Source organism: Myxozyma melibiosi, assembly GCF_037950935.1.
Source record: "Myxozyma melibiosi strain Phaff 52-87 chromosome Unknown BZA70scaffold_2, whole genome shotgun sequence".
Taxonomy (NCBI): Eukaryota; Fungi; Ascomycota; class Lipomycetes; order Lipomycetales; family Lipomycetaceae; genus Myxozyma; species Myxozyma melibiosi.
In genome coordinates this window covers 63,032-79,063 of record NW_027042916.1, presented here as the reverse complement: position 1 = coordinate 79,063, position 16,032 = coordinate 63,032, and the positions used below count along the sequence as shown (strand labels likewise).

At 54.0% G+C, this 16,032-nt stretch overlaps 6 protein-coding genes across 6 annotated transcripts; 2 read left to right on the top strand and 4 right to left on the bottom strand.

Annotated features, from left to right (window-relative positions):
- Positions 1-85: 85 nt before the first annotated feature.
- BZA70DRAFT_274349 (uncharacterized protein) lies at positions 86-1,413 on the bottom strand. Its single transcript, XM_064911971.1, has 3 exons — positions 1,059-1,413; positions 912-1,002; positions 86-852 (listed from the first exon to the last, which is right to left on the bottom strand). The coding sequence occupies exons 1-3, from the start codon at positions 1,328-1,330 to the stop codon at positions 412-414; spliced, it is 804 nt and encodes a 267-aa protein (XP_064769531.1). The 5' UTR covers positions 1,331-1,413; the 3' UTR covers positions 86-411.
- Positions 1,414-1,956: 543 nt separating this feature from the next.
- On the bottom strand, positions 1,957-6,869 carry BZA70DRAFT_235934 (phosphatase 2C-domain-containing protein; the record flags this gene model as incomplete). The annotated part of the gene is made up of 3 exons (XM_064910356.1): positions 1,957-3,072; positions 3,138-6,101; positions 6,174-6,869. 3 exons carry the CDS (start codon positions 6,867-6,869, stop codon positions 1,957-1,959), a joined length of 4,776 nt encoding a protein of 1,591 aa, XP_064769530.1.
- A 589-nt stretch (positions 6,870-7,458) lies between these two features.
- BZA70DRAFT_105695 (uncharacterized protein) lies at positions 7,459-8,641 on the bottom strand. Its single transcript, XM_064909362.1, has one exon. It carries the CDS (start codon positions 8,463-8,465, stop codon positions 7,536-7,538), a length of 930 nt encoding a protein of 309 aa, XP_064769529.1. The 5' UTR covers positions 8,466-8,641; the 3' UTR covers positions 7,459-7,535.
- Positions 8,642-8,679: 38 nt separating this feature from the next.
- BZA70DRAFT_226749 (transcription factor S-II, central domain-containing protein) lies at positions 8,680-10,536 on the top strand (the record flags this gene model as incomplete). The annotated part of the gene is made up of 2 exons (XM_064910220.1): positions 8,680-9,939; positions 10,060-10,536. Coding segments are annotated over 2 exons (1,737 nt in total), but the record flags the coding sequence as incomplete, so codon positions are not given.
- A 519-nt stretch (positions 10,537-11,055) lies between these two features.
- Positions 11,056-12,972, bottom strand: BZA70DRAFT_293916 (GPI transamidase component PIG-T). The gene is made up of 3 exons (XM_064914422.1): positions 12,594-12,972; positions 11,858-12,543; positions 11,056-11,799 (listed from the first exon to the last, which is right to left on the bottom strand). The coding sequence occupies exons 1-3, from the start codon at positions 12,938-12,940 to the stop codon at positions 11,060-11,062; spliced, it is 1,773 nt and encodes a 590-aa protein (XP_064769527.1). The 5' UTR covers positions 12,941-12,972; the 3' UTR covers positions 11,056-11,059.
- A 163-nt stretch (positions 12,973-13,135) lies between these two features.
- BZA70DRAFT_254997 (serine/threonine-protein kinase ste20) lies at positions 13,136-15,968 on the top strand (the record flags this gene model as incomplete). Its single annotated transcript, XM_064910773.1, has 3 exons — positions 13,136-13,891; positions 13,947-14,531; positions 14,754-15,968. The coding sequence occupies exons 1-3, from the start codon at positions 13,358-13,360 to the stop codon at positions 15,966-15,968; spliced, it is 2,334 nt and encodes a 777-aa protein (XP_064769526.1). The 5' UTR covers positions 13,136-13,357.
- Between the last annotated feature and the right edge of the window lie 64 nt (positions 15,969-16,032).

Genomic DNA, 16,032 nt, shown 5'->3' with positions numbered 1-16,032 from the left:
AGTTTGGATGAAGACCCTTAGAATTGTAAGCACACAAGGCCCTTAGAATGTGAGCATTTCTTACTAGCGTTTAATTACTGTTTATAGGTGATATTATGTTATTGTATTGTTATTGTATATACATAAATACATGATACTTTCGTATCTTCGTCGTCTCATTGTTGCTCTGCGAGTCGCTGCTCTGGAGCAGAGCGAGAGCAGACATGTGCACTAGCCTTGACTAAGTGCCGGCAGAGACAGACGGCAGAGATCTAAATATCTAGATCTAGTGGCCGGGTCTGTTGAGACAGTTCATGACAACATATTCTTCATGTGGCTGTGGTCGTATAGTAGATATTGTCCAATGCGTAGCTGTGTCGAGCTGCTTGTGTTGTTGTGTTGTTGTGTTGTTGTAGGTGGAAGATAATGAGCTCAGGCAGGGTTAAGAATCATCGCCAACGAGCACCTTTGTCTGACCTCCTCGCTCTTCACAGTCTTCTTATCTGAGAAAGACAAAGAACCATTCTCAGAAAGCGGAGAGGAGAGCGAAGAGTCGGAGCAATAGCTGCTTCGAGGCGTGAGCATCATCATAGGCGGTGGTGAGAGCGGTGTGTATGAGATGTAACTCGGCGACTGCTGGGGCGTAGAAGAGCCAGCAGAGTACTGCTCCGGACTCGCAGGTGGAGTCTGCTGCTGTTGCATGAGTTGTTGTTGCAAGAGCAGTGGCTGTTGCTGTTGTGGTGATGGCTGTGATTCGAATTGTTGTGGTTGTGACGAGCGCTTCGAGTCCTTGCGCTGCTCGATGTGCGCGTTGCGTTTGTAGAGATCAAAGACTTTTCTGCTGATGTGTGCGATGTGATGTTCAGAGTAGGCCTGTTGATGTTAGTGAGTGTTTGTTTATGCAGTGATGGTGATGAAAGAGGAGAGCGTACCATATTTCGAATGACGGCTTTTCTGATGCCCTGGTTCACGTCGTCAAAGAGATCAACGCCGGGCTGCTGGCTGTGATATTCAATGATGTTTCTAATAGCTGTCAACAGTCTGAAATAAAAATGGAATAAAAACAAGACAAAACATACTCGCAGGTCCGTCTGATACCAGTCAACCGCAGCGTAATCGACGAGGTTGTCCTCAAGAAAGCCACGATATGCTGCGACGAACATCCCTCCATCTTCTTCTGCGTCCACAGATTATACTCCATCCGCACTCGTTCATAGAATCCCCGCGGAAGATAGGACTTGCTCGTCGCGTACGCAGGGTCGGCCTTGAACTGGAAGTAGAGCAGCAGCAGCTGGTAGTCCTCGTCTGCGCGCCACTTGCGGGTCTTGACTGTTTGCTTTGGGCTCGACATTGTTTACTGAGTAGATGTAGTTGTAGACGCAGTTATAGATGAGCAGGAAGTAGGAAGCAGGAAGCAGGAAGCAGGAAGCAGGAGCGGGGCGGTTTATGTTTGCTCGGCGCCCGGCAGCCCCCTGGCTTCTCCCACACACGCGCGCGCGAAAAAACGCGTCCGACCGCGCGACGCGTCGGCACAAACGCGTAAACGTGCGTGACTTGTGGCAGTAAACAAACCTACGCGCGCGCCACTGGGTACGACGATGGAACCTCCTTCATTCCACGCCTCCGCTTGCCTGTGCGGGTTTACCCCTTCGTCTGAGCCTGCCCCTTGCTGTCCACGCATAGACACATAACAAGAATAGAACAGGGATAGACAAGAATAGAGTAGAATACTCGTCAATAAACACATAATCACAGCTCATGTGAATCTCTACATTATCACATCAACTCGTCCAGTCACTGTTGATCATTCCATTCTTCTCACCGCCTCTAATCACATTATCATAACATCCTCTCACCGCCCAACCTTTAATTCATACAGCTCGCCCAGCAACTCCGCAATCGACCGCTGATCTCCTGGTCTTAGCGGGCCTGACAGCGCACGCAGGTACATCGTCGTAACCGCATTCTATATTTTCGTTAGCCGTCCTTCTCCTTCTCCTTCTTCATTCTCCTCATAACCATAACATGATCATATAAACAGATATAACTCACCTCCAATCGCGTAATCGAGTGCTCTAAATAAGCAGCCAGCGCATCCTCCCGCGTCCCCAACTCAGACACCTCCTGCGCAAGTACCTCAAACTTAGCCCACGACTCATCCACAAGCGACCCGCCGTTCAGGTACGAGCACAGCTTCTCCAGCCGCAGCGTAATATTCCGCAGCGAAATCACCGTCGCATACACCGGGTTCTCCCGCGTCGTCAGCGCATTGCTCGCCGCATTCCCGTTCGCCGTCGCCGTCGCAGTCGTCGTAACCGAACTTCGGCTCGCCCCCGAATTGTCCGGCACGTCGATCTTCATCCGCGCCGCTAAACTCTTTGGGTAAATCATCGAAATCAACTCCGTGTTCTCCAGCCCCTTCAACTTCATCTCACCCACAGTCTCCATCACCCATCCATACCCATGCAGCAGCTTCAGATCACGGTCTATCGCCCGCGCAAGCATGTCATCCCCAATTATCCCCGCCAGCCGCTCAATGTCCCCCTCCGCTTCCTTATACGCATCCTCTAACCTCTTTATCTCCGTCACAAAGTCAAGACTCACCGCGATCCGCCCTCCGTCTGCCACCGTCGAAATCCGCGCCGCCCGGTTCACCATCGGCCCAAAATAGTCCATCCGCCGAGTGATCGGATCCCGCTCGCACACCGGCGAGCCCCAGTGTATCCCCATCCGCACCGACAGCCCGCGATAGATCAGCGTGTTTTCTTCGTCCACAACCTCCGCGCCGTCAACACTGTCCGTGATCTCGGACGGCCATGGCGCGACCAGAAGCTGACTCTGAACTCCAAACGCCCACACCATCGCCGCCGCTGCCGTAGAAAAGCAAACCATAAACGCGTCGCCTTCGTTCTTCACCTCGTAGCCTCCCACAATCCGTAGCTGGCGTCGCATAATCGCATTGTGTATCTTGATCGCAGACCCCATCGCTACCGGCGACGTCTCCCACAGCAGCGTGGAGTTCTTGATGTCCGTAAACACCATCGCAAGCTCTCCAACTGGGGGTGACACCTCATCTCCTAGTCTCGCCAGTTCCTATATACCCAAAAGTCAGCTCCTCTACTCTTTACTTCTTCATTGTAGAAAATAATAGCACTCACGGCATCTTCCGGATAGTTGCGCGCGCGCCGTCGCTTCAATTGCGGAAACAAATCGTCGTCATCGACCGCTGAAAACGACCCCAGCGACGCTCCCTGCATACCCGCTCGCTGCCGCTGCAGCAGCTGTTGCTTACTCTTTCCCGAATCGCCCACCGCAACACACATCACAACAATCTTCTCCGTGCACCCGTACGCAATCGCCAGATCACGCAACTTCTGCGCCGCCCGCATCGGGTCATCGCGCTCCGAGGCCGCCACGTCGACAGCGGTCTGGTTGTCCATGTACTCCCACAGATTCCGGCTCGCGATAATCAGCATGTCGTCGATATCCAACAACTCGCACTCCACAATCGACGGCGCAGCCTGCACACACGGCACAAGATTAAAGTACCCAAACGATCTTGACACTTCAACCTCGCCATTCAACCGGCCCGTCTGCGACACAAACCCGCCTGCTTCTCGGATCCGGTCAATCTCGGGCGAAAACGCAGGCTCGTGCTTCTTCGTCAGCACTCTAAACTCGCGATCCGTCCGCGACAGAATCGCCCGTACGTCTCCCACGTTTGCAATATACAGCCTGTTGCCCGTGATGTACACAACCGTAGCGCACGCGCCCGTCTCCATATCCTTCGGCCCGATCGTCGGATCGTCGGCCGCATTACTAAACGTAAACGCAGACCGATCCTGATCCTCGTTGTCGCCCATCGTGATCGTCCCCAGATGCTTATTCAGCGACAAAAACGTCCGTCGCAGCGCAGCAGGAACTTGCTCGCCCTCTCTCAGGCTCGCCAGCTCGTTGTCGAGCTCGCCCGCAAACCTCTCCTGCACGTACTTTGCAATCTTGGACCCATGGTGATCGATCGGGCTGCCGTCAAACAGCGCGAATATCACTTCTTCCTCTTTACCCCGGAACCGCTCAATCACCATGTCGTTGTACGGCAGATGCGTGAATTTACCGAGCGTGTCCGACATTCCGTACGGCATCGAGTGCACCTCTGTTCCGGACGTGCGAATACGTCGGTCTTCGGACTGGTCCGGGATCGACGAGTTTGTCAGCGTAATGTCCATCAGTCCCAGCACGCGTAATCGCTTCAGCCTCGAGAAATCAGACAGGTCATGGTCGGATCTCGTGTTGGGCGTGGGTTTGATCTCAAGCCGTTTGTTTCCCGAAAGATTCAGATACTTGAGCTGCAGGTTGAAGTTCCAGTTCCAGTCGTACGGCCAGTTCGAAATGTTGTATTTCAGCGAGTTGCTGCCCACGTCAAGTACTTGCAGATCTCGAATCTCCGCAAGCTCGCTCGGGATCGTCAGAAGCTTGTTTGCGTTCAAATGGAAGATTTTGAGGTTCTTCATCTGCGTCAGGTCGTCGGCCGGCAAGTTTGTCAGATTGTTACCGCTCAAAAACAGCTCGCGAAGCTGCGTCAGTCGGCCGATCGATCCTAGAGGAATCTCACTCAGAAAGTTATATCCAAGATTGAGCACCACCAACTCTGTCAGGAAAGAAATCTCTTTGAAGCAATCGTCGTTCAGCTGGTTGTCAGCCAGATACAGATACTTCAGACTGGTCGCAAACGTATACGCCAGGCGCGAGCTCGAGACTGTCGAGTCCTTGCGACTGCCGGTTTCAGACGGCGGAAAGCCGGTCTTGCGAAGCGACGCGCTGCTGCTGCTCGTCATCTCTAGCGGGCCGCGGGCCGATGACTCTGAAATATTCGACGGTCTCCGACTGCTGCTGCTGCTTCTGCTGCCGCTGTTACCACTGCCGCCAAACTCGTTTACTTCTTCTGAGCTCGGGATCGCTTTCAAAGTGCCAGTCTCGGATGCCGAGCCTGTCGTGGAGTTGTTATGATAGACAAAGATCGGGAATGCCTCGAGATTGTTTGAGGATACGTTCAGGATCTCGAGATTGGCAAGCTGCCAGATCTCAGACGGCAGACTGCTGAGCGAATTACTGTGCACGTCCAGCTCTCGCAGCTCGACCAAAGATCCAATCTCGGGCGGCAGCGAAGCCAGACTGTTGCCCACGCAGGTGAACTTTGTCAATCTTTTGAGCTTGCCAATCTCGGGCGGAATCGCGCCAAAGTGATTTTTATCGAGATCTAGTTTCTCGAGATTCGGAATCATATCAAACAATCCATCCGGGAAACTCGACATCTTTGCGTTTGCGAGGTTGAGGGTTGTCAGCGTGGCCATCGTCATCGGGATCTGGAACCTTGTCACAGGGTTCTGGTTTAGATGCAAGACCCGCATCCGTCGCGCGTGTTTCTCAAGTCGCGAGACTGAGTTGTGCGACGAGCAAAAGACTTCGAGTCGTGGCAGGGTCATGATCACGTCGACGTTCGTCAGGTCGTTGTATCGAATATCGAGGAACTTGAGCGAGGTCAGGTTCTCAAACGTATTCGGCAAGACGCCGGTGAGCTTGTTGTTGGTAAACGCCAAAGTCTCTAGCGCACAGAGCTGGCCGATCTCGGGTGGCAGCTCGGATATGGAGTTGAAGGAGATATCGAGCTCGAGAAGGGTTACTAGATTGCAGACCTCTATCGGGAACTTGGACAGGTAGTTGAAGGAGAGGTTGAGGTATCGGAGATGGTGGAGATGCACAAGACTCGCGGGAAGTTGAGACAGGCAGTTGTTTTGCGCTTTCAAAGACACGAGTGCTTCGAGCATATCAAACTGAAAATCGTCGAGCGATTCAAGTCGGTTACTCGAGACATCGAGATAGTTGAGCTTGGTGGCGAAGACGATGCTGGACGGCACATGGGTGATTTCGTTTCCGCAAAACTTGATCTCCTGCAGGTTCACACACGATTGCATGAATTGATCTGGCAGGTCGAGCGAGAGATTGCTCGAGAGGTTGAGTTTGACGATCTCCCCGGCGTGTCTGTAGATTGCCTCGGGAAGAGAGAGCAGGTTCTTGCGAGTGAGGTCGACGTGGGTGTATTTGTGTCCGCTGGTCAGAGAGTCCTCAAATACCTATAGAGAGTTAACGAGTTAGTTGTGAGATCAAATCAGGATTGACAAAAAATCAAGACATACGTGATCAGCGGGCAAGGCAGTGACTGCGTCTATAAAGAGAAAGCGACATAGAAATCCGAGATCTTCGCGTCCGAGACCAGCGATCTGATCCTCGTCGGTATATCCGGAAAGCTCGAGCATGCGTTTCTGGAGCATGAGCGGTTTTTCATCCGGGTTGAGGATGCGCAGTAATCCGAGCCGCCGGAAGCCGATCTGGTAGTGAGCAGCCGAGGGAAGGAAGAATTTGCGACCGAGGATGGCGAGCAATTCGGTCGTAGTTGTATCAAGAGGACAAGAGACGGTCGAGAAAGTACCATCGGTGCGAAAGACGCGAACGTAGTAGGTCGACGAGGGCTTGAGGGACGCCCGGGGTCGAGGAGCGGCTTGCGGCTGCTTCTGGACAGCGTGATCATGGCCGACGTCGGAGTCAGCGCGCATGACGCCCCAGGACTCGGGGGGATCCCAGCCGGTGTATAAGACGGGCGTCGTGCGATCGATAGGAGAGGGCGCGACGAGGGTGTGAGGCGAGATGCCCGAGTCGTTGTAAGGCAGGCCGGCGTTGGCCTTGCGGTTAGAGGTGCCAGCGAGCGAGGTCGAGGAGGAGGCATTGCCGGCTTTGTTGTAGGTCCTGAGTTTTCGCGTCAAAATCGAGTGCTTTTTGTGTGTGTTGCAGTCCTGAGCAGCCCGCTGGATGTCGGGTTTGAGCACGCCGGTCATGTCGTCGAGATGGGTGTCGAGATAGAAGAGGTCTGGGTTTGTGTCTCTACGTGAGTAGGAGGATGCGGAAGACGAGGCCGCGGACTCTGCGATTGAGGAGGAGTCTGTGTCGGTGTGTCTGAGAGAAAACTCCGGGGGAAGCGCTGTTGCATCGGTGCGGTCGCGGTGTTTGTTGTTGTATTTGGAGAAGATCGCGGAGGTGTCGTTGGGGCCGGTGTAGACGGTTCCGTGGGGGGCTGGTGAGAGTTAGAGAGTAGTCGATTTGAAGAGATATTTAGATGTACAGTAAAAGAAGCAATAGCAGATTAAAACAACTACCAGAATCACTCCGAGAAGAAGAAAAGACATACGTTCGTGGTCACGGCGATGCATCAGCTTGGTGAGAAACCCGCCCTTGCGTCGGTCCCGCGATCCCTGCGAGTCGTCAGACGGCGGCCGCGACGAGGCCGCATCGTCGAAACTCATAATACGATAGAAAACAGGCCGCCGAAGACGAAGAACGAGGAAGCCGCGGAGTTGGAGGCGGTGAAGGAGAGCAACGAGCCACGAAGATGAGACTCGGGCGGAGAGCAGCAAAGGTGCGGCGGCCGAGCGGCTTGGGGGTTGTCCCAATTCGGGCAATGTTTACTTTAACGTGGATTTCACTTGTTATTGTATTTCTTTGATTCACCGCTTTTTGATGAATAGAGAGAGGTCGTCGTCTTCATCATCTTCATCATCATCATCATCATCTTCTTCTTCTTCTTCCTCTTTTTCTTCCTCCTCTTTACTACTCCTCCCCGGCGCATTCATCCGCACCTCCTTCCACTTATCCTTCAACTTCTGCACCCTCTCCTCCAGCTCCTTCTGCTCCTCAAACTCCTCCAGCAATGCATCCTGCAGCACCTCCCGGTCGTCAACACGTCTGCGCTCCTGCTTTTCCTCAACCTCCGTCGTCGGATCAGTAATTGACCCCTGCCCGCCGTAGATCTCTGGAGCTTGTTCGATCACTCCAGCGCCAGCAGCAATGTTTGTAGGCTGTCGTGAACCAGCACCACCCCTACTGCTCTCGTTTCCCCAGGCAGCAGCGTCTGATTCCGCAATATCCTTCTGGAACGCAGCCCATTCAGCGTCCAGATCAGGCGCGCTCGTGCCGTCGCCAGACTCTCTCTCCTTCTCCTCCTCTTTTCCTCCATTCTTGACTCTCTTCGCCTGTCCGTTCTCGCTGCTGCTCCGCTCCAGCTGCCTCTTCGCCTTTGTTCTCTGCGTCTCATCCCACTTCTTCTCGCTGCTCTTGTGCGTCGGCGTCGCGATGTGCATATTCCACTGCTGCTCGCTGCTCCCGATCATCAGCCCGCAGGCCACGCAGCGGATCCGCCGGTCGTCCGTGTACTGCGCCAGCCGGTGCTCGACCGGCTTGTTCTGCGCCGCCGCCGACTGTCTGAACAGTTGCTCCATGGTGAACTGAGTCGTGTTGGAGTAGCAGAGACCAGTGCACAATGACAAAACACTTCTTAGTGCTGAGATGTACTGCGACCCAGCTGTTCGCAGTAGATCTGAGCACCAACAGATTAAGTTGGGCTCATCGTCATCTTCTTTCCTCCCAAACAAATCCATCTCCGTCGCTGTTCACCATCGCCTTTGTAGACCTGCGCTGCGTAATCGCCTGTGATTGATCTTCTTTGTTCTTTTTTGTATCTGAAAGCCCTGCTCGAGCACGTATTACTACTCTGAGCTGCCTGAAGCTACTCAATTCCCCATGGCTGCTGAAATAGGTCCGTCAACCTCACCTCATCTCTCCTCATTCACTCCCTGATCTAACATCTTTCTCCCAGAACCTCGTCGATCCTCGCGAAGCACAAAAGGCTTTCATTCCGCGCTACAAAAAGAGCCTTCTCCAGAACCTGTCGCGGAAGCTGCGCCTAAAAAGCGCGCTCGATCGTCAGCACCAGCGCCCTCTCGCAAGAAATCAAAGGCCAAGAAACCGCTGAAAGACAGCAATTCAAGCGAACATGAAGAAGACGCAGACTACGACGAATCAGTCACCAGATGCGTCTGCGGTGTTGAAGAAGACGAGGATAAGCCTCTGATGGCCCAGTGCGAGAAGTGCGAGGTCTGGCAGCACACAGAGTGCACCATGGGCGTCACCGACGAGAAAGACGTCCCTGAACAATACTTTTGCGAGCAGTGCCGTCCTGACCTGCACACTTGGTATTTCGATCACAAGAAGAAGGAAGAGGAAGCAAAAGCGGAGCAGGCATCAAAACGACGTAAACCATCACCAAAAGAAAAACCTCCACCACAAACCTCCCGCCGGAAATCGTCTACCACTGTCCCACCCGCTCCAGCACCTGCTGAACCTGCAAGCTCAGAAAAACCGCGATCTATCGACTCGATCTCCGACAATGTACGCAAATCGGTCGCCAAAGCCCTCTTCGGTATTCTCCAAAAAGCAGCGACAGAAGCAGTCGCAAACAAGTCTCTCACATTATCCGGAGAAGGTGAAACCGCGTCAACATTCGCCGAGAGTCTGACTCTTGATATCGAGCACGCACTATACGAGCACTTTGCGACAAAAGAATCAAAAGACCCCGGCCACAGGTATCGCGACAAGTTCAGGACTATTTCGTTCAACCTCAAAGATGCAAAGAACTCTTCGCTGCGCGCTCGAGTACTTTCCGGAGAGATTGCACCGAATCACATTGTTGTCATGTCACCAGACGAGCTCATGAATCCTGAACTACAGAAACTGGCAGAAGCTGTGCGGAAGGAAAGTATTTCACAAAGCACCCTGCAAAAGACCGAGGCTCCGCGAATCAGACGAACGCACAAAGGTGAAGAGTTTGTCGGCGACGTCGATCCCCTACATCCTGACTCAAACACCCAGGTCGGCTCGACTGAAGAAGACTTAGACAGCAAGAGTCCTTTTGTTGGTGGAGGTGGTGGTGGGCCGAGCATCTCTGCCCACGCCCCTACTGACGACGATCGACGATCTGTTTCGCCATTCTCAAGCGGACGATCGTATTCGCCCGATTTCAGATCCGACTACTCGTCAGTCTCGCCGCGTGGCGATGACTTTGACATCGACTCTGTGCTGAAGCCGATCGACAGTCCGCCCTCGACTGCCGTGCAAGACCAGCACGCCGACCTTCCGCCGCTTGCTCCGCGTTCACCATCACCAGCAGGCTCTGGTTCAAAGCAGCAGATCCAGGACGCCGACATTGATCGACTGATCAACTCTGATATCGAAGAGGAGGACACTGCGCAAAAAAACGAGCCTGAAGATTTCGACTCAACCTACTCACCAACCCTCACAAAAGTCGACCTGACTGTCTGGAAAGGAACAATCAACATGCTCTCGGTCGCCACTTTTCACGCCAAAGGAGTCCAGGTCGGCGGCCCGGAGTTTGACGGCTACAAAAAGTCATGGAGCGACGTCGTCCCGACCGCGATCGATATCGACGGCCGTCTTGCGCGCGATCGCGCGTCAAGCTATCTGTTTAGCGTATCGCAGACGCGAGACCTTGTCGGCATCAAGTTTTCCCCGCAAAGTCCGCGCGGCCAAGACGGCTTCGACAAGCTGTACGAGTATTTCCGCTCCCGGGATCGCTACGGCGTCATGCGAAACAAGTTTCCGGCCGTCAAGGACGCGTATCTGGTTCCGTTGCAGCCCGGGGATGCGAAACCGGAGTTTGCGGATCGAATGTTGGGGTTTGATTTTGCTTCTGCGGTGACGGGACCGTGTTTGCTGGGTGTGTATGTCGTTAATAAGGGCGCTACTCGCGATCATGCGCAGCCGATCTCTGCGCACGGCCTGGCCCCGACGCAGGACTATAAACCGCAGCGCGCGGGATCCTACGATCTCGAATATGATCCTACGCGCGTAACACCGCCCCTGCACCGCTCCGCACCACCACCACAACAACAACAACAACAGCAGGCCTCGAATCCGGCTTTAGAAGCAACGATAAACTCGCTAGGTCTGCCGGCGGACGCGAGCCAGCTGCTGATTAGGATAATTCTGAACTCGCCCGAGGTGCTGGCGAATCCTGCGTTGGCATCTGATCCGCTGTATTTGATTGCCGTGGTTAAGAATTATCAGCAGCAGAACGGGGGAGTTTAGTTTAAGTTGATGACGTGTATTATGTAGTTGTTGGGTTACTAGGGATGTTGTAAGAATAGGGATTGCTTTTGTAATATAGACGATGCAGCTATCCTGCGCTTTTCACACTGCTCTTTTTCTCAGTTTTGTCCTTTCTAAACCTCTTGAGTAAACGCTGCTTCAACCCCCCTTTCTCTTTCTTGTCTGCCTCGATATCCTCCTCATAGACAAACCTCCTCACCAGAATATTAAATACGGTGCCAAACAGCAGGGCCATGACAGTGCTCGTCAGGATGATGACGTTATACGGCATACTGAAATCCGGAGTCGGTAGCGAGAGCAGTAAGCTCGAAGTGCGCATCGAGTAGGTGATTTCGTCGTTCTGAGACACGACGCGCAGGATGCCGGGTGAGACGTCGAAGCCGCGGTTGGCGTCGGGTGGATACTCTGCTAGGTAGATGAGCGTCTTGTCAAAGTCATAGGAGAGAGTGAGTGTGGAAGCGGCTGGTATTTCGAGAGTGAGTTCGAGATGGGTGCTGCGGACGCGCTCCATGAATGGCTTGTAGGTGATGTTTTTGATCGGATCTATACTGCTGAGGTCGAGCGTGTCTGGGCCGGAGAGATGAGTCGTCATCGACGAGAGGTATGGTTTCATGAACCACGGCAGGGTTTCAAAGTATGTGACGGTGATGGGGTCTGTAGGCGAAGGGTTTCGGATGATGGCTTGGATACCGCCGTGTTGTTGGCCGCGGCCGGTCATCGAGCGTTGTATGTGGACTGGGGCCGAGGTGATGGGGGATACAGAGGAGGTGTTGCTGCAGTCGAATGCCAGGTTGAATTCCTCGTTTTCTAGAGAGTGTTAGTGTCGCTGAAAGAAAGTAGTGACAGAAGTATATAGGATAAGTACCATTCAAGGAAAAGCATGCTTTAGATGCAAAGCTGCTCAAGACATTTCCACCATGCCGACTCAAACTCCACGCATCAGTGATGTGGGTGCAGATATTATATCCAGCGTTTTCACCCAGCTCGCTCGCTTCGGACTCGCCAACAGTCTCAAGCGCACACTTGCTCACGATCGGTTTTCCAAAGATCTCCGAGATCAACCACTTCACCGTCGGCGCAGTGGGCAGCGGGAAGCATTTCTCAGAGGAATGGTACGGCTTTGTTTCGTCACACATTAGATCTTCGACGCGGCGTGGGATAGGTACAGGCGAGTGTTTCTGGCGTTCAAGAGAACGGAGAACGTCGAGGACGACGTCGATGCGCTGCGACATGACTAGTTTGCAGCTGTCGTCGTCGCAGTCGGCGGTAAAGTCGAGGGCCATGGACTGCCATTTCGAATCAAAGATCTTGTGGCCGTCGAGGAGGCTTGAGATGCCGGCATGGCCTTTGCAGGGGAGAAGTTTCATGAATGGAGTCAGGTTCTCTGTGCAGACGGATTCGCTTGGAAGGGAACCGTGGAAGAGGTATTTGTTTGAGTCTAGAGAGGGAGCAGTCGATCGAAGGATGGTCTTTGTCGAGTCGACAAAGTTGAGCGAGGCGCAGAAGAGGCCGGAGAGCGCGTTGACGAGTTCATACCATCGTTTCTCGGCTCTGGTATAATATTAGTAATTGAATCTGTAGAAGAGACTTGGAAGACTTACTCTGCCAGATCAGCACCATCGACCCAGGCCCAAACCTCGACACCGGTGCCGCCAGCGTAAGCACCCTGCTCCGGCAACGAGCCCCACTCCGACGCATCCCACCATCCCTGACTAAAGCGCAGATGGATCTCCGTCGCATGCGAGCTGCGGATGATCTGACCGACGCTGCGCGGGAAGAGTCCGTAGTGGGATATGTCGTCGGGGGTAGGCGCGGACTCGGACGCGAGCGAGAAGGAGAAGGACGCGAGGAGCGAGTTGCGCGGAAGCGGGCGCAGATCGAGCTTTTCTCGGTACGCCAGCGCAGACTGCAGCAGCAGCAGACACGCGACGAGTGTTCGCAGCAGCATCAGAGGACGATTGTGGTGAAGCAGAGCAGAGCAGAGGAGCAGAGCAGGAGATGTTTACTGATACTCGATTGAGTGAGCAGCAGCCGCATCTGCCACGTGCTCCCACGTGACTCCACGTGACCCCCGAACTGACAGGGGCGAGGCGATAAACGAGCAAAGGCGGCCGCGGTCTGGGGCTTCTTTTGGCAACTTTCAATCCGGGATTTACAGGAATTGGCAGCCGGAACAGCGCTGATTGAGTAATATTCGAGTTCTGCAGTGCTTGTTTACTGGTTTTAGTTGTTTTATTCTCTGTTTTGCACGTTCAGACGCATTTCAGTGGCAGCAGCAGCAGCAAAACAATCACCGCCGCTCTTCACCATCACCAACGAAAGAATAGAACAAGACTCAAACAAACAAACAGAAACAGCACCAACAATGGATCAGGAACCGGCAACAGATCTCAAATCAAAAATCAAACGGTACCCGTCCGCGCCGTCGTTCTCGAAAGCGGCCGCTGCTGTTCGCGGCAGACGCCTCACAACAACCGGAACTCCGCCAACTGTTCACGAACTTCCGCCGTCGTCTGCAAATTCCTCTCAGTTTCATCCTCCGTCGACCTCGACCTCCGTCTCGGCTTCCTCCTCGAGCGCATCAAACTCCTCTCCCCGGATCGAGTCCGACTCGTCCTTCTACCTCTCCACCCCGCCGCTGCCTTCCTCCGCCCTGACCCCGCAGCTCCCAAATACCCCCACCACCCCCGCCGTCCCGCGCACCGTCAGCTCGAGCAGGCGTTCTTCGGGCAGAACCGACTCGGGCAGGTCCGGAAAGTTCAGTTTCAGCTCGTTCGTCTCGTCCATCAAAGGCGGCACCGCGCCTGCAAAGTACGATAAAGCGCTCGAGATCTCGGGCCCATACAACACCCAGCATGTCACCCATGTCGGCTACAATCTGCAGACCCGCGAGTTTACCGTATGTTCAATTATGTCTATCTAACTGTTTCTTCATCATCTCTAACATCATCCAGGGCCTTCCTCCCGCCTGGCAGAAAATCCTCGCCGACTCTGGCATCTCCCAATCAGAGCAAGAAAGCAACCCACAGGCAGTCATGGACGTCGTCGCCTTCTACTCTGAGATTCAATCCCAGCGCGCAGACGACGAAATCTGGCACAAATTCGACCACGCGCGTCACCAAGACATGGCCAGCTTCCCATTCTCTCCATCTACGCCGGCCTCTCCCGCCGCCTCGCAAGTCCTGCAGCAGTACAATCCCCCGCCGCCCCGCTCGCCTCACTTTCCTCGACATACCGAGGGCTCGTTCGAGAACCCTCGACCGGCTCCTGCTCCGCCGCCACGAAACAACAACGGTCTTGTGCCCAGTCGGCCTGCTCCGAAGCCGCCGGCGTCCAGCAAGGCACTGCAGCAGCAATTTGGTGCTCCTCAGTCGCCGTCATCAATCGGCTATCCAAAGTCTCAGCCGGGCTCTCCATCGCCTACAGTCACCAGAAATACATCAATTCGGTCGATCTCCCAGCCAATACCCTTCGGCAGTAGCAACAGTACCGTCTCCTCGCCATCGCTACACAAGCAATCCTCGCCGAATCTGCAGCTCGTTACTCAAAAGTACCGCGAGAAAGAGCTGCCTTCCGAGCCACTTGACCAGTCCCCACTAGCGCCTACTCCCGCTGTTGAGCTCGCGCCATCGCCTGAGCTGGAGAAACCCGCGCAGTCTACCGAGAATCTCTCGTTAGATGCGACAATGGACAACTCTACTGATTTGCTGCAAAAGATGGTGGCCGAAGCTGCGCAGACTCAGACACCTGCAAAGTCTGAGCAGCAGCAGCAGCCGTCGCAGCCACAACAGCAGACTACACCTATACTCATGCAAGGCGATGTACTGGCAGAGTCGCCGCGACGAGTACGACAGCATCATTCTCCACGCGCGCATCAGAACGGGTTCAACAAGGGCTCGTCGACGACCACAGACCCGTCGAAGGACTCGACCGTCAAGGACATGGAGCGCCAAGCAGCGGCAGCACGAAAGCGTGAGCAGAAACGGATACGAGATGCCGAGCTGATAAACCGGCTTACTGCGATCTGCACAAAGGGTGATCCCACAAAGCTCTACCGCAGTCTGCGCAAGATCGGACAAGGTGCTAGCGGAGGCGTGTACACCGCATACCAAGTCGGCACAAACCTGTGTGTGGCTATCAAGCAGATGAATTTGGCGCAGCAGCCGCAAAAGGATCTGATTATCAACGAGATATTGGTCATGAAGGAAAGCAAGCATCCAAATATCGTCAATTTTATAGATAGTTATCTATACGGCGGTGATCTATGGGTTATTATGGAGTATATGGAGGGCGGCAGTCTGACAGATGTGGTGACATACAACATGATGTCTGAAGGCCAAATAGCTGCCGTCTGTCGCGAAACACTATTCGGACTGCAACATCTTCATTCCAAGGGTGTCATTCACCGAGACATCAAATCCGATAACGTGCTCTTGTCTCTGACCGGCGAGATCAAACTCACAGACTTTGGCTTTTGCGCTCAGATCCAGGATACTTCTGTGAAGCGGACGACCATGGTCGGAACCCCATACTGGATGGCCCCCGAGGTTGTCTCGCGGAAAGAGTACGGACCGAAAGTCGATATCTGGTCTCTTGGAATCATGGCCATCGAGATGATCGAGGGCGAGCCTCCGTACCTGACAGAATCACCTATGCGAGCACTCTACCTCATCACCACAAACGGCACTCCGGATCTCAAAGACCCAGGCGCACTCTCGACAACCTTCAAGGCATTCCTCGGCTGGGCATTACAAGTCGACCCGGATCGTCGCGCGTCGGCGGCCGAATTGCTTGAGCACCCGTTCCTCAAGTACGCTGAGAATCTGAGAACGCTCGCGCCACTCGTGAAGGCGGCTCGGCTGGCAAAGTTGCAGGAGCAGAATGCTAGCTCACATAAAGCAAAGGAGCAACAGCAGCAGCAACAACAACAGCAGCTTCCTCAGTCGCAGCATCAGCCTATTGTGCAGAACGTATAGCTCCATCCTATGTGATGATGCCACTGCTCCACTCCCATCTTTTCCTCTCCTCCTTTCTCTTTCT

What these genes read in the sequence shown, in the direction of transcription:
- BZA70DRAFT_274349 (XM_064911971.1), bottom strand. Translation starts at nt 1,330, where the DNA reads ATGTCGAGCCCAAAGCAAACAGTCAAGACCCGCAAGTGGCGCGCAGAC. An exon ending in GGTATCAGACGGACCTGCGA is followed by an intron (nt 1,003 to 1,058) that starts GTATGTTTTGTC and finishes GACAGCTATTAG; the next exon opens with AAACATCATTGAATATCACA. An exon ending in AAGCCGTCATTCGAAATATG is followed by an intron (nt 853 to 911) that starts GTACGCTCTCCT and finishes TAACATCAACAG; the next exon opens with GCCTACTCTGAACATCACAT.
- BZA70DRAFT_105695 (XM_064909362.1), bottom strand. Translation starts at nt 8,465, where the DNA reads ATGGATTTGTTTGGGAGGAAAGAAGATGACGATGAGCCCAACTTAATC.
- BZA70DRAFT_293916 (XM_064914422.1), bottom strand. Translation starts at nt 12,940, where the DNA reads ATGCTGCTGCGAACACTCGTCGCGTGTCTGCTGCTGCTGCAGTCTGCG. An exon ending in GATGGTGCTGATCTGGCAGA is followed by an intron (nt 12,544 to 12,593) that starts GTAAGTCTTCCA and finishes ATATTATACCAG; the next exon opens with AGCCGAGAAACGATGGTATG. An exon ending in AGCATGCTTTTCCTTGAATG is followed by an intron (nt 11,800 to 11,857) that starts GTACTTATCCTA and finishes AACACTCTCTAG; the next exon opens with AAAACGAGGAATTCAACCTG.